Here is a 16757-nt window from a genome sequence, read left to right as displayed (position 1 = left end):
TACAGAAGGCAAGCTAGCAGGATGCCCCCTGAAGCCTCTTTTATTAAGGGCCTTCATCCCAGTCCTGAGAGAATCCCTCATGGCCTAGTGATCTCTTAAAGGGCCCACCTCTTGATGCTGTCACACTGGCTCTTAAAGGGCCCACCTCTTGATGCTGTCACACTGGCAACACCTGAATTTGAGGGGACATATTCAAGCCACAGCAAACTGAACATTTCTCCCATGCCAGATAGCACCATGTTCTTTGTCAGTAGGTGTTGGTAGAGGGGCACTGCAGAATAAAGGGGCTTCTCTTGCTTCTAAGATGATACTGTGACAGTTAATTTTATGTGTCAACTTGGCTAGGCCACAGGGTGCCTAGCTACTGGGTCATACTTTATTTTTTTAAGAGATTTAACTTCTGCTCTGAGTTTCCAATTATAAGCTCAAACATTATGCTAGGTGTTTCTGTGAGGGTGTTTTTACATGAGATTGACATTTAAATCAGTGAACTTTGAGTAATGCAGACTGCCCTCCTCAATGTTAGTGGGCTTGATCCAGTCAGGTGAAGGTCTGAAGAGAAAAAACGACTGTCCTCTTCCAAGAACAAGAGAATCCTCCAACAGATACCTTTGGACTGGACCTGCACCATCAGCTTTCCTGGGTTTCCAGCCGCCTGCCTCACACTCCAGCTTTTGGACTTGTTAGACTTAATAATCATCACACAAGCCAATCCTTTTAAGGGAGTTTGTCTGGAGAATCTTGACAAACACAAACATCTACTGAGAGTTCCTGTCCAAGTTTTGCTCACACCCTAGCAAGAGGCTTCTGGCTTACCAGTAGAGGGTGTGAGGTTCTTTGCTTCTAAGACCCGATCCACCAGCTGTACACCAGCTCTGGCCCAAGGCAAGACAGGGAATTTCCCCATCACTGAGTAGGCTATAGCCACTCTCTCTCCATTAGGCCTGACTTCACCATGGGTAAGGGGAGCCCCTTTCAAGGGTATTCTTAACTTTGGTACTCTCAGTCCTAGAACATCGTAGCTCTCTTTCATCTCTCTTAAAAGCTAATATCATCATCAGTTAACAGTTTTTTATATTAAAATTATCCCTGTTCAAGTTAATGGTATGGTTTCTGTCTACTGACTAGATTATCAGGATACAGTATTTACTGTCACATTTCTACTACTTGTTTAAAGTTTTTTGTAATATTTAAACTGAATTTTTGATCATTCATTAAATACTTACATAGAACAGGACAAAGGATGATTTTCCTTTGTCTACTTATTATAAGGAAGTGTCCAAGATTTACCACTACGTCATGATTACAGGTGGTCACCAACTTATGATGGTTTTAGGATTTTTTGACTTTATGATGGGTTTACAGGGATGCAGCCCCATTTCAAGCTGAGGAGCTCCTTAGGACTTACGAATCATGCCTCTTTCATATCACGGTAAAGTTGGAAAATTGTTACGTCAAGCTGTCATTAAGTAGGAGCCTGCTGTGTCGCTAACGTTATATGCTTTTTTAACTTATGATGGGTTTACTGGGAATTAACCACAATGTAAATCGAGGACCATCTGTATATTGTATGATTTTTGCTAATGCATTGAGAGAGATCTGTGTAAATTATCTATGACTTCAAAATACACATATTACCTCCAACTGTGTTAACTCATGTTTTTGAAGAGAATAAGGGTATTTTCACCCTATGTGGATGTGCTGTAGAATTTTTCTAAGCTACGAAAGTCTACAAATAACAAATCAACTTAAACTTTTTGGGAAATAATTTCTACTAAAGATTCATAATCGGCGTATTCCTTCAATGACTGTACAAGTTCATCCAGTAGATAATCTCCCTGCATAAAAGTTTCAAGATCATGCAGTGTCTTGCTTATTCTGTGATCTGTGACCCGGTTCTGTGGAAAATTATATGTTCTTATTTTCTCTGATCTTCCTTTACTTCCAATCTGTATATAGAAAAAAAGATGAGATGCAGTTAGATTCAGGGCAATTTAAACCTACAAATTTAACTTATCTGAAGACTTAAGTTCTTGATTTATAACATGAATCAAAATGCGAGAATCAGGTTTTAAACACTTAGAATCCCCAAATGACATGGGAACATGATATAGAAAAAAGAACATGTGCTCTAAAATCAGATTAATATCTGAATCCTGCCTCAGCCACTTCAATGTTCTATGACCTCGGGCAACTAGTTTCCCCATCTGCAAAATACAGTGTCTACTACACAGTGATGATGGCTATAGAGCCTGGCACATAGTTGCTATTCCTATAGTCGCTGAATACGTATTATCTCTGTGAATTAATGCAGTCATCTTCCGTGATAACAAGGTGGTGAGTTTCCCATATTGAGGAGTTCTTAAAAGGCTCTGTAGTTATAAAATTAAATACCGGCAGGGCGCAGTGGCTCATGCCTGTAATCTCAGCACTTTGGGAGGCTGAAATGGGTAGATCACCTGAGGTCAGGAGTTCAAGACCAGCCTGCCCAACATGGCGAAACCCCGTCTCTAGTAAAAATACAAAAAATTAGCCGAGTGTGGTGGCGGGCACCTATAATCCCAGCTACTCAGGAGGCTGAGGCAGGAGAATCGCTTGAACCCAGGAAGCAGAGGTTGCAGTGAGCCGAGATCGCGCCACTACACTCCAGCCTGGGTGACAAGAGCGAAACTCTATCTCAATAACAAACAACGACAACAAAAATTAAACACCAAACAGGAAGAAAGCCAAGTTGAGTTAGATTTCAAACTTCCTTGCATATTACAATTTCAAAGGATTAAAAATGAATGAGGACTCAGTATATATCTTTATTTTTAGTAACTGATTAAAAGTCTGAGAAAAATACCTTTGAATATAGAAAACAGGGCAGAGGTGTAAGATTACTATCAAACAAGGATAGCCCTCAGACTACCTGAATTGTTTTCAACACAGGTTAAAACAAATATGATATGTAAAAACCGAGTTATTTTTTAAAAAGCTGAGTTATATAAAAATATTTCGATCCTTTAAAAGCATTTTTAAAATTCATTTTTTACCTGAATTTTTCTAGCATTCTGTGTTTTATTTGCTTCTTTTTCTAGATGCATGCTGTACAGTTTTGCACGTAACTTTTTCATAGCCAGCTCTCTATTTTTCAGTTGAGATCTCTCTTGTTGACATTCAGAAACAACACCTGAATAGTATTACGAGAATTAAAAAGTTTTAATAGAAAACTCTTCTTTACTTATTATCAAGGAATACTCCTTTTCCTCCTCATCCTTTTTCTTCTTCCTTTATGAAGGGGAAAAAACAGGACTCTAATAAAAAAGGGAGAGACTATAGACTTCACTTTTGCAGAGTTTATCAGAAAACTGAAAATTTAAGTTTGAGCAATAGCACAAATAGCACAAAGTATTTCTTTTTTTTTTTTGTTTGAGATGGAGTCTCACTCTGTCACCCAGGCTGGAGTGCAGTGGTGATATCTCAGCTCACTGCAAGCTCCGCCTCCCGGGTTCAAGCGATTCTCCTGCCTCAGTCTCCCCAGTAGCTGGGACTACAGGCGCCTGCCACCACGCCTGGCTAATTTTTTTTTTGTATTTTTAGTAGAGACAGGGTTTCACCATGTTAGCCAGGATGGTCTCGATCTCCTGACCTCGTGATCCGCCTGCCTCAGCTTCCCAAAGTGCTGGGATTACAGGCGTGAGCCACTGCGCCCGGCCTAGCACAAAGTATTTCTATACTGAAGGCGTACATACTAAACAATAAGCATAAATCATTTAATACAGATTGTTTCCCCTCAGCTAGCCACCATGTTTTAAAAGTAACAACTACTTATAGAAACGAAGATAAATGAGAAATCCTATTACTAGAGAAAATCACTTAATTTTTTTAGGCTATCCATTTTTTTCCCCCAATTTCTGTTTTGTATTCTGTATTACCTAAGACATCATCCAGTTTAACATAAGGATACTCCCATAATTAAAAGAACAAAATCATAACAATCCAGTACTGGCCTCAACCACTATTAGTTAATAGGGATTATGCCCCTTTGAAATCAGTCATAGTAAGAGATTCTTGTTTCCCTTCTAGATAACTGAGATTTGCTATCTATATGCTTTATCACATGTGAATCACTGTGGTAATACTTGTGAAAGACGTTTAGTTCAACCTACAGTGTACTGGAGACTTAAAGATTTGGATGTAGTCCCTTTGCCTAACTATCTAGAATCAGATCCCCTGGAGGTATGTGAATGAAGTTAATGGAAAGATGCCCCTGCAGTTATATACAAAACTATACAATGCTTTCATATCATTTTTTCAAAGGAGGCCATGTTCCCCTCCCCTGCAAAAATGCTCAGAACCAATGATTTAGAGCATTTTCTGATAAAGAACCCATGATAATAACTTCATTGTGAGAATTTTCTTTTTAAGTATAAACCTCAGAACTCCACCTGGAAGGACCATCCACACCTTCTATAAATCATTAATACAGACATTCCCTGAGTTTGGATCCCTCCCTCTTCCTGGCCTTGCAATTATCGCCCAGAGTATCAGGTAAGGATTCTAAGTAAATCAAGTATTTAATAACAATCCTTAGTAGTATACATTTCTCTGGTAACCGAGGATCTATTTCAGTGGAAAATTAGTCAAATTATTCCAAAATTGATTTCTTTGGTGTCATATCTTGAAGGAATAAGTACACACCTGTTGGAAGATGAACTATCCGGACAGCACTGTCTGTGGTATTTACATGCTGCCCCCCAGCTCCACTGGCTCGCTTAGTGTCAATTCTCAAATCTTTCGGATTAATCACAAGATTAATCTATACAGAAGAAAAACTGGTATTTTAAAAGGTTATATGTACCGACTTTATAAAGGCAAGAGCGACCCATTTATAAATACACAACATGTACAGAATTCATATATTTGGGAGGTTTAATTTTAAGACTAGAAAGTAGCTAGAAGGATACCAATTTAAAACTGTTTTGCTTTTTGGAAGAGTAAGGAATCGAAATAGTACAGGATTGTACAGTTTTGAAAAACAAATCCTTTCTAGTTCTCAAAAACCTGGCTTCTCTTTACCCATTTCTTACCAAAGAAACAGTAGAACTTGATACAATTCTGCCTACTTTTAGAACTGAATGCGTGAGCTAAGGTAAGGTTTTTTCAAATTTTTCTGAATTTAAAGAGCCTAGCAGCAGGAAAAAAAACCACACACACACACACACACACACACACACACACAAAAACACACACACACACACAATGGTAGCTTCAGAACTGTGGGAAGGGTCTGTTTCGTTTTATTTCAAACATGTTTGGAGGCAAAGATGAACCAAATGGAAATGGGAGTGACCAAGAAATCATGGGTCTCAATTCCTCAACACACTGGGATCTGAGGTCAAGGTAATGCTTTGTCCTGGGAGCCACCATCAAAAGCACTGTTTCATGAACAACTAAGAACCATTCTGTGACATGTCTGCAATGCTGGCGGTAAGAATCCTACCATTCCCTGGGCCTTCCACCTCTATGTTTCCCTGTGTGACTCCCTCTTATGGTTGCTAGAAGAATTAAGATGATACATGGACCTCAGTGTCTCATCTTTTCCTGAAAATTTCCACCCCAAGATGCTTAAACATAAGTGACTAGGTTGCTAGGTGTGGCTCCTGCCATTTATTCTACTTCACTCTCTCCCTTAACTGTTTAGTTTCTCATCTACGCTTCACACAAAAATTAGATCTAAAGAAACTATGAAGACCTAAAGAAAGCAACTCCATGAAACCTATTACAGAGTCAATAGCACTTTTTCCCAAAATTAGCATAGGAACCACTGAGAGTTCCTTCTCAAAGCATTCACACTTCATTCTGAAACAAGTCAGATATCTCCTATCACTTTTTAGCAGAAGGGAAATGAGGCAAAACAGAACTCCTACACTAAGTTATCTTAAAAATATAGACTGAGAATTTGCTTTGTGAGAAACAGTATACTCATTATGAACAGTGTAACAATATACTTTAATTTTAATGTAACAGGGTTATGAAGCAGCAATTCTGTTAATTACCTTTGTTAAATAGGATTGTTACTGTTAATACCCCATAAACCAGTCACACAAGGCAGAAGTCATTATAAAGGCAACCAAATAGGTTATTATTTTCACCCACAGAGATGATCTCACAGTAACTACTTATTAGGAAAATACTAATAGACAATGCAACATTGTATCATTTACAAATCCTTGATTTTTAACATTATAACATGTTTTAGACTGAGATAATATACAACTCAAAATACACAAGCTTCGAAGACCAAATGGATACTCAATTCAGTAAACTCTAAATGTTACTCTGGGGGCAAGGCACTGTGCTAGGCCCAGGATTCCAAGGAGAAGGGCTTATGCCTTACCTCAGTAGGCTGGGGTAATATCGCTACAGTCATGGTGCTAGTATGGATGCGGCCTTGCTTTTCTGTCTTTGGCACTCTTTGTACTCTGTGCACACCTCCTTCAAATTTCATGTGCCTATAGGCTTCTGAACCCCCAATGCTGGCAGACGCATGTCTAAGGCCACCTTGAAAATACAGGGAAATAGAATTATTTTTGTTATTCCTGCCATTTATAAATAATTGATCATCACATCTACTATCTTGAGCTATATTTTTAAACTCATAAAAGGAGATAAACATGGAGACTAAAAATCTTGAGGTATATTTTTTAAGTTATAAAAGGAGATAAACATGGAGACTGTAAAACATTAAAATATTTAGTGTTTTAATATTTATCTTTACTGCTTACAAGTACTAAACAAAACATGTATGAGGCTAATCAATTGACATCAGTAACATATCTAAGACTACTTTTAAAGACTGTTAGCAATTCAATGGTTAGTATTATTGAAAGACTCTCCATGAGATTTTATAGGTCATTTCAAAATTATTGTATTTGCCTTCAAATTTATTAGGTAAAGGATGAGCATAAAACTACATAAGCATCCTTACAGATAAGTTCTAAAGCCTAGTCATGGTCTTTCCAACTCTTTTCCTAAACACTTTACCCGAAACAAAATGAATAGTTTACTGACCTATTTCACTTGGAAAATATTCCAGGGTTTCAAAATGCCATCTTTTAAATGCGGCATATTGTTGATACATATCAAATATCTCTGAAGTAAACAACATTGCCTCCTGACCTCCAACTCCTGCAGTTACTTCCAGGATCAAATCATTTTCATCTGTTTCTTCTGAGGGAACCAAAAGTAAGATAATCTGTAAATATAAAAATATCACCCCTCCTATAATTAAGATTTAAAATTTACCAAAAAATAAAAAGCTAAATGATTAGATTCAGGAATTTTAAATATTTAACTTAAGTTTCTCCAAGCAAATAATTTAATATTGCTGAGTACTGTTCAACCATCTTGCCAATTAGAACTGTATAATGTGTAACTTCCATAAAGTATTGTTACAACTATATTATAAAAATGCTGTAAGATTCAGCTAAAACTTCAGGCTTGTTTTATTGTCTGTTGGAGTTCTTGTATGCTTTGTATCAGTTCTCTCTTCTGTTAATAAGAACTAAGTACTTGCTGTGATTAGGAAATTACACTGTTGTAGAAAGCAAAAGAAGATTCTAGCTCCATCCTGTTGAAATTTAAGGCCTAGTATGGCAGAAAACCCAAAGCACTCAAAACTGCATTTGTATTATTTTAAGATTTCTTATTATGGAAGATAAACTTGTAATTTTGAAACTAAAAAGGCCCTTAGAGATTATCTGGTCCAATTCTTTAATTTTACTTGTAAAGGAAACAGAGGTTAACAGAGATTAAATGACTTGTTTAAGGGCAAAGTGTTAGTTACTGACCAAGCAGGCAGAAGAACACAAACCTTTGTGCCTAGATCAGTCTTCTCTCCATTACAATAGTATGTTTCTAATCAAGGGGATCTAGAACAAAGACTTCTTAGATTAAGTTAATTAATAAGAAAAGCTACCAACATTTTATTGGTTCTTTAATATATGGCAGGCATTCTAAGCACTGTACATACTTTAATTCTTAAAACAATCTGGGGTAAGTATTATTAACAGTTCTACCTTAAGATGTGAAACTAACTTTACAGGGGTTGAATAATCTAGTGGCTCAACATTACCCAACTCGAAAGTAAGTGGAAGAGCTAGAATTGAACCTGAATATACCTGAGTACACTGCTATCACACTAGACACTGGTCAGAAGCCATGCTAGTTACTACTTTTCCATCTCTCTAGCCGATGCCAATACAACATTATCATTCAAATTTTGAACAAATGGATTTTACTTGTTTGTTGATTACTACACACTGTACAGAAACCTTTAATACACATATCCTTCTTATTCACACAAAATTTAATTTAGAAAATTGGTAAAACGCGAGCTACACTACACTTTTCACCTTAGAGTGGAATTCTCGCCTTCTAACATAGGTTATAGGAACATTAATTTTTAGTAATTTTCACATTTGGCTAAAGGGGAGGCAGATTCTCAAAAATAAGTACCCCCTTTCCTGGGTCCTTCCTTACCTAACACATTCTTTCACTTATCCCCAGAGGTAACTGCTGTCAACCTTTAGTCTCTGCTTTACAGAATTAGCAAAGAGTGGCTCTAATTTCATATAATTATTCTTCATTAACTCTATATGTTCTGTAATTCTCCTGGATGTATAACCAAAGCAGTGTAATCCAATTCTTAAAATCCTCAGGGCTTACTCTAGGTCTGACATTCTAAATAGTGTAAGAGATGCAAAATAAATATTCCTGGCCCTGAGGCTCACGGTCTACTGTCACTGTACCAGGGGACTTCAAGAAGTTGTATTTCAAAGTTATTTTGTAACAAAATAAACTCGTGCTACTTGTTATAACAAGTTACAGGTTCTAGTTTAAGGCACTAAAAAGGGCGTATCAGTTCTGCTAAAACTGAAGCAAGAAGAAACATTAAATTGCTGGTGAAGCTTGGGTGGAAGAATGGTGAAATCATTGATGCTTTATGAAAAGTTTATGAGGACAATGCCCTGAAAAAATCAGCAGTTTACAAATGGAGAACTCGTTTTACGTAGAGACAAGATGATGTTGAAGAAGAAGTCCACAGTGGCAGACCATCTACATCAGTTTGTGAGGAAAAAAATTAATCTTATTTGTGCCCTAATTGAAGAGGACTGATGGTTAACAGCAGAAACAATAGCCACAACAAAGACATCTCAACTGGTTCAGCTTATAAAATTCGGACAAAAAAATTAAAGGTGAGCAAACTTTCCTCTGGATGGGTGCCAGAACCTTTGCATGCAGATCAGCTGGAGGCAAGAGCAGAGCTTTCAATAGAAATTTTAAACAAATTGGATCAAGATCCTGAAGCATTTCTTTGAATTGTAACTGCAAGTGAAACATGGCTTTACCAGTATGATCCTGGAGACAAAGCACAATCAAAACAATGGCCACCAAGATGTGGAAGGGGTCCAGTCAAAGCAAAAGCAGACTGGCTAGGGGCAAAGGTCATGGCAATAGTCGTTTTGGGGATGCTCAAGGCATCTTGCTTATTGACATTCTGGATGGCCAACAGTATCTGCTTACTAGGAGGGTTTTGAGAAAGTCAGCCAGAGTTTTAGCAAAATACCAGGGACAGCTTCACCAGAGTCCTCTCCTACACCAGTGCTCCTGCTCATTCCTCTCATCCAACAGAGGCAATTTTGAGAGTTTCAATGGGAAATCCATAGGCATTCATGTTACAGTCCTTATTTGGCTTCTCCTTTTTTTGTTTCCTAATCTTAAAAAATGTGTAAAGGGTACCCATTGTTCTTTAGTTAATAATATAAAAAAGACTACATTGACATGGTTAAATTCCCAGGACCCTCAGTTCTTTAGGGATGCATTAAATGCTGGTATATCACCTTTTTGCTTACAAAAGTGTCTTGAACTTGATGGTGGCACTTATGTCAATACATTAAAGTTTATATATATCTTTTAATTCCAGTTTTCCAAAAACTTTTGAAGTCCTTTCATATAACCTCTTCTGCCCCATGTCTACCTCCAACCTTCTTTAAAAAAAAAAACAGAGGGAAGATACGTCACTATTTTGCTGCCTTTCCAGAAAATACTATCACTGTGACAGTTACCTTTCTGTGACAGCTGTACAGTATTTTTAGTATGATGAAAACAGGACCACGTGAAGTTTGTTCTTTAAAAGCCAGTTTATTGATAGTCATAATCATTTCAAAATGTATGCATATATCAAAACATCACATCATATACCTTAAATATATGCAATTTTGGGGTCAATTTATATCTCAATAAATCTAGAAAATAAATTTTAAAAACCCAATTTATTCTAAACAGTAACAAGCTAGTCACTTCTTTGTTTTTATAAACCTTTAATAAACGTTAATGCCTAAGAATAGCACAAATGCTTTATTCTTTGCAGAAATACCATACCTGATGCTTCAGCTGAGTTATTTCTTTTTGACACAGAGTTATTTCATTCTCTGCAAGTTTCCTTAAATCTTCATTCTCATCTAGGAAAAAAAGGGCAGAAGTTAAGGTTTTCCTTAATTAGTGTTGAACTGCCAGCAGACTTCTAGGAAATAGTTTTATGGTTATTATAGCTGAAGAGAAAAATAAAATGTCTATCTTGTCCTTTCAATAAATGCCATTCAATAAATGTCCTTTCAATCAATTTCACCATTTTATACATTAGTTTTCATAAGCATGTAAGTATAAAGTTTTTTTTTCTGACAAAAGAAGGTACAAGTAAAAATTTCTATAAAAATATAAAAAAGCTAAACTCTTCCATAATTTCATCTCCATGAAATATGCACTTTAATAAATATGCTTTTAGACTTCCAACTTAGACTATACAATAAACCAATAAGTGCATTTAGCTAATAAGATGGACAGAAGGGATACAGAAGTTTACACCAGTAAAACTAAAATTCAATTAAAAAGTAGAAAGTTATTTATTCTCTTATAAGCAAATGTTTCATTACTATTTTAGTAACCACCCAAAAACATTTATTAGACTCTGCCTAATGTACACAGAATGTTTATATGAAGTACTCCTCTCTCTCTGGCTTTATCCTTATTGTTGTTTCATCTTTAAATTTTCATTTTTATCTTATAAAACATACTTTCTCATTCCTCTACCCTATAGATGATATGCAGCCTATGTAAAGGAGGAGGAAAGGAAAAATTTCTGGCTATTAACAAATTATTCTCTCTATGGAAAGTTCAAACCCTTACAAAGTATCAGTTTGTATGCTTCTCTATTAAGAACCAACCGTGCTGGGAACTGGGATAATACATATGTAAGACCTGCCCTCAAGAGAGCATTATAGATAATTTTAGTTTCTTTATATTTTTCTAAAAGAGAAAAACAAAAAATAACCTAAACCACTATGTGATATGGTTTGGCTGTGTCCCCACCCAAATCTCATTTTGATTTGTAGCTCCCACAATTCCCACCTGTTGTGGGAGGTAACTGAATCATGGGGGTAGGTATTTCCCGTGCTGTTCTCGTGATAGTGAATAAGTCTTACAAGATCTGATGGTTTTATAAAGAAGAGTCCCCTGCACAAGTTCTCTTGTCTGCTGCCATGTAAGAAGTGCCTTCTGCCTTCCACCATGATTGTGAGACCTCCCCAGCCATGTGGAACTGTGAGTCTATTAAACTTTTTTTTCTTAAAAATTACCCCGTCTTGGGTATGTCTTTATCAGCAGTGTGAAAACAGACTAATACACTATGTGATCAAATATTAAAACAGTTGCACCTTGAAGGAATCTTGATTTTGGAATGGGCAGAAAAAGGAAAGAAAGATTAACTCAAGGAGAGAATAACAACAGCAAAACTGAAATAAGTAAGTACAGGAAGCACTGCTGAAAATTATTTTGGCACGCATATGGTATGGAAGAAATCTGGTAGAATAGAAAATGTGTTGAGTTAGGAAAAGCAAAAATGAATTCTAGCCCTAGTTTAATCGCTAAGGTACTGTTAGGGCAGTAGGCTCAACTTCTCTCAGTTATGACAAGAATGAAATGAAAGTTCTGAGCTGGATGATCTCTAAGGTGCCTTTCAGTTCTGCAAAGATAAGGAGATTGGAACTAGAGTCTAGAAGTAATTTAAAAACTGTGTTTTATTTAACCCAATATGCTCCAAATATTATTTCAACATGTAGTTAACATAAAAATATTACTTTCTATACCAAGTGTTTGAAATCTATATGTATTTTACACTTACACACCTCAATTCAGACTAGCCACAAATAGATGCTCAACAGCTGTGTGGCAACTGGCTACTATATTGGATAGTGCAGCTCTAAAGGGTTTAGAATGAGGAGTTACTCAGAGCCAATGGTAATACACTACTTCTTTAATTTCTCTTGAATATTATAAATCAACATATGTTTACTGGACACCTACCACGTGCCCGCCTTCCCCTTTCCCTACAAAGATGTTTATGGTTTCCTATTCTAAATGGATCCCATTCTTTTCAACCCTTTGAGTAGCTGCTTATTGTCACCCCTCTTTTCCCACCTAGATTTCTGGAGATAAAATGCCATTTTTATTACTTTTCTCCTGTTAACTCTAATTTACTTCTCAAGCTGTTACATTGGATTCTAAAATCATATCAAGACTATTTTTATTCAAATTACCAATAACAAAATTGCCAAATCGAAAGAGTTACTTCAGTGTGAGCTGAAAAGGTTGAGTTTTACCTTTCTATGTCAGGTACTGAGGAATTTTTTTTTTTTTTTTGAGGCAGGGTCTTGCGCTGTCACTCAGGCTGGAGTGCAGTGGCACCATCTTGGCTCACTGCAACCTCCACCTCCCGGGTTCAAGCAATTCTCCCACCTCAGCCTCTCAAGTAGCTGGGACCACAAGCACGCACCAGCATGCCCAGCTAATTCTGCATTGTTTGTAGAGACAGGGTTTTGCCATGTTGCCCAGGCTGGTCTCGAACTCCTGGGCTCAAGTGATCTACCCTCCTGGGCCTCTCAAAGTGCTGGGATTAGAGGCTTGAGCCACCACGCCTGGCCAAGGATCTCTTACTTCTTGAAATTTTCTTTAATTGGCTTCTACAGCTTCATTTATTTATCTACTTCAAGGTCACAAAGCTCTGGCTGTTTTTTTCTCAACCTTTTATAGCTTTCTTCTCTGCCTGCTCCTCAAATACTATGTATTTCTGGCCTTTTTAGACTTGTTTCTATCTTAATGAATTTTCCCTGAGTGTTCTCATCTACTTCTAAGGTTTAGTTTACCATGTATTGTATATCTCAAGAGCTCTCTTATGATTATTTGGGCTCAATTTTTCTCCTTTGTCAGTAATTTTTTCTCCTAGACTAGTACAGATATCTTTATTGGAATTCCTTTTCACAGGTATTTTTAACTTAATATGGCATTCACTGCAAAACTCATTTTTTAAAAAAATTTGGTCCAACTTTTATACTTTCGTCTTAATTAACAGTACCACTCATGTGCTGAAGCCAGAAACCTAAGACTTTTCTTGGAATTAACTCTCTCTCCTTCATCCTTCTCAGGACATAAGCCACTAAATCCTAATTGGTTCCTCAGAATGTTTTGTGAGTCAGACCTATTCCTATCACCATTTCTTCTTTGGATTGTTTCAACTGCCTCCTCCCTGGCCTGTCAGTCACCAGGGTTTCTGGAGAATACTCCAATTCATCCTCAACACATGCCACCATTAACTTTTCTTTACAAAGACGTGACTTCTCTGCTTAAAAACATATGCAGCTTTCCATGGTCTATAAAAAATAAATCCAAATTTTTTGTCTTGCAAGGTTCTTAACTGTCTTTCTGGCTTCATGTTTCTATGACATTATCATCTCCTACCTATTCTATACTTAGGTCATATTGAGTTTCCCAATTTATACCTTTACCTAGGCTGGTCACCTCTCTGCCTTTAATCTCTTGCACCATCTGACAGACAACCTCCTGCTTACCCTTCGGGATACACTTAAATGCCAGCCTTTGTTTTTGATAACGCTCTGGGGTTTATTGCAGATGTTAAACACTAATCTTTATAACTATAAAAGTCACTTAATATTTTTACTTCTTACACATCTCCCTTACTAGACTGTAAGCACCTAAAAGCTATTTCCGTAATTTTTTTTAGTAATTAGTGGTGTCTGACTAAATAAACCCTGGAGTACAGTAAGGGATCAATACAAGTTAAACTATTATTATATCCTATATGGGTGGGCCTTTACACCTCCCCAGTGTTTAACAAGTGCTTGCTCTCCTAGGTCTTTATTCATACATTTATATCTATGCTTTCTTATCAGCTATATTACAGGTAATTAATTATGTCCCTCACTAGACTGCGAATCTCTGTGGAAGCTTTCTACCCAAAGTGGTGCCTGGACCAGCAGCTTGGCAGGCCTGGGAGCTTATAGTAATGCAGACACTTAAGCCCCTTTCCAGAATCACTTGGGAAACTTGTTAAATGCACATCTAGGCCGGGCACGGTAGCTCACACCTGTAATCCCAGCACTTTGGGAGGCCGAGGAGGGTGGATCACGAAGTCAGGAGATCGAGACCAGACTGGCTAACACGGTGAAACCCCGTCTCTACTAAAAATACAAAAAATTAGGGCGCCTGTAGTCCCAGCTACTCCGGAGGCTGAGGCAGGAGAATGGTGTGAACCTGGGAGGCGGAGCTTGCAGTGAGCCGAGATCGCGCCACTGCACTCCAGTCTGGGCGACAGAGCGAAACTCTGTCTAAAAATAAAAAAAGAAAAAAGCACGTCTAGGTCTGAGATTCTGAGCCCTAAGTCTGCTATTAACAAGCACTGCCCGTGATACTACTGCAGATGGGTCTCCACACCACACTTTGAGAAACACCGCTGTGGAACCCATCACAGGGACAGTGCCTTATTTATCCTTGCTGAGCTAATGATCTCTTGCCCGAATACACAACTAATAAGCATGTAAAAGGGGGCAGAGCACCGTGGCAAAGGAGCACAACTGAGCCCACAGGAGAGGATGGGATCAGAGAGCACGCAATGATGTCCTTACCTCTGATCCAAAATAAAAACGGCTGCAAGTGAGTAAGAGTTTCAAACCCGGGTAGTGTGGGTAGTGGAAAAGGCAAACGAAGAGTCAAGAATGTGCTTTGACGCCGCTCCCCGGGGCCCGGCTCTTACCGTGCAGCAAGGGCTCGGTCTCCCGCAGCTCCTGCTCCTTCTGGTTCAGCAGTTTGATCACTGCCGCCAACTCCGGCCTCCTGACCTTCAAATGGGCTTCAGACCCCGCCTGGCGCTCGAGGAAGGTCCGCAAGGGCCCGCCCCGGGCGAACAGCTCCTCCAGCGGCGGGCTACCGGAGCTAAGGGGCCGGCGGGCTGGGCCAACTGCCCTGCGGGGCCAGAGGCACCGCGCAGCGCCCCACAGAAGCCGGGGCCGCATCACCAGGCCCAGACCGCGGAGCCTGACCGGAACCGGAAGTTCCGGGTAGACCAGCCCTCGCGACAACACCCGGAACTTGGAGATAGGGGTGAGAGCTCACCAAGCCCCGCCCGGCGCACGCGCTGTTTTTTAAAGGATTTTCCGGAAGCCTTGGCAGGAGCTTCCTGCCAAGCGTGAGAACGTTGCGAACTTCCCGGAGGCCAAAAGTTGAGGGGGCTGAGCGGAGCGTGATTGGGGCGGGGCGGGCCTGGGAGACCTTGGGGTCCTCTTCTGAAAGCCTCTTCGCAAGGACCCACTTGATGGGTGTCGGGTTGGGCCGGAAAGGGAGAGCAGCAAATTGCCCCTCTGTTTTCTGATAGTGAGGATTTCTTTCCCATGCCCTGAGTCGGGACCTCCAGAGCCGCAGTGGAGGGCAATCGAGGGTCTAGACGCTGCAGGGCGGAGGTCACAGCCACGCAAGTCGTCAAGTCTCCAGTGCACGGCTGGCCCTGAGTCTCCAAGAGCGAGTTTTATTATGGACACGCGTGTGTGTATTCCTCTTCCTTTTTGCTGCTTATGTTTCTCTTGTCCACGGTGGGTCAGGTTCGTGTTAATAAGGACGTGACAAGTGTATTATGAGATAACCACTGAATGAATTTGCACAATAGACATGCGTGCCCTTCATTGCCGTGTCATTTACTTGCTTTCAAAGGACTTTGTTATTCACCTGCCCATTCATTTTCACTTAGTCCCACCTGTCGTCAGCTTTTTAAAGAGGTGATTACGTGTTATAGTAACTACAGCCCAATAAAGTCTTCAGCTATCTGCCTCCAGGAGTCCAACTCTCGTCCCTTTCCAAAAAACTGGTAGCGGATAGGTGCCAGCAATACCGACATTTATTGGCATAATGCTTTGCACTTTTCAAAAGACCTGTTCACAGTTCAACGGAGAAATAGATATGAGGGAATAAACACAAGCAGGACCGTCCTGGGAATGCGAGGGCTAAACGCTCAATCTGGGAATTGCCACTACCTAACTGGTTGGGGCAGCGTCTACTAAGTGGTGTTTCACTGTTGAGAGAGGTGATATATTAGAAGAACGTAACTTCTAATTTATTCATAAAAAATAAAATGGTAAAAAATGGGAACCCTTATCAAGGTTAAAATATCCTTAGATCATCTAATCGAAACTCTTGAGGTTGAGTATAAAATTCTTAGACAATACGTTTGCATTGCCTCTCTCTTTTCATCGTTTAGCACGATATGCGATCCAAATGCAGAGTGAGTGGAAGAATGAAATGACTCTTCAAACAACAGGAAGCAAAAATAATTTTTTGCTACTTAAAAGCTCCAACTAATTACCTCAGTT

General features: G+C 38.9%; 1 protein-coding gene across 2 annotated transcripts; it reads right to left on the bottom strand.

The window, feature by feature from the left end:
- Nucleotides 1–375: 375 nt before the first annotated feature.
- Nucleotides 376–15535, bottom strand: MTRF1L (mitochondrial translation release factor 1 like). 2 transcript variants are annotated; one of them, XM_050786206.1, is made up of 7 exons: nucleotides 15152–15535; nucleotides 10429–10508; nucleotides 7057–7240; nucleotides 6383–6546; nucleotides 4684–4801; nucleotides 3036–3172; nucleotides 376–1949 (listed from the first exon to the last, which is right to left on the bottom strand). In XM_050786206.1, exons 1-7 carry the CDS (start codon nucleotides 15408–15410, stop codon nucleotides 1749–1751), a joined length of 1143 nt encoding a protein of 380 aa, XP_050642163.1. In that variant the 5' UTR covers nucleotides 15411–15535; the 3' UTR covers nucleotides 376–1748. The 2 variants fall into 2 exon arrangements, with proteins under 2 accessions (XP_050642163.1, XP_050642164.1); XM_050786207.1 differs by lacking the exon at nucleotides 15152–15535 and having other exon boundaries at nucleotides 7057–7215; nucleotides 10429–10509.
- Nucleotides 15536–16757: the final 1222 nt, after the last annotated feature.

Source organism: Macaca thibetana, chromosome 4, assembly GCF_024542745.1.
Source record: "Macaca thibetana thibetana isolate TM-01 chromosome 4, ASM2454274v1, whole genome shotgun sequence".
Classification (NCBI taxonomy): Eukaryota; Metazoa; Chordata; class Mammalia; order Primates; family Cercopithecidae; genus Macaca; species Macaca thibetana.
This window is presented reverse-complemented; position numbering and strand designations above follow the sequence as displayed.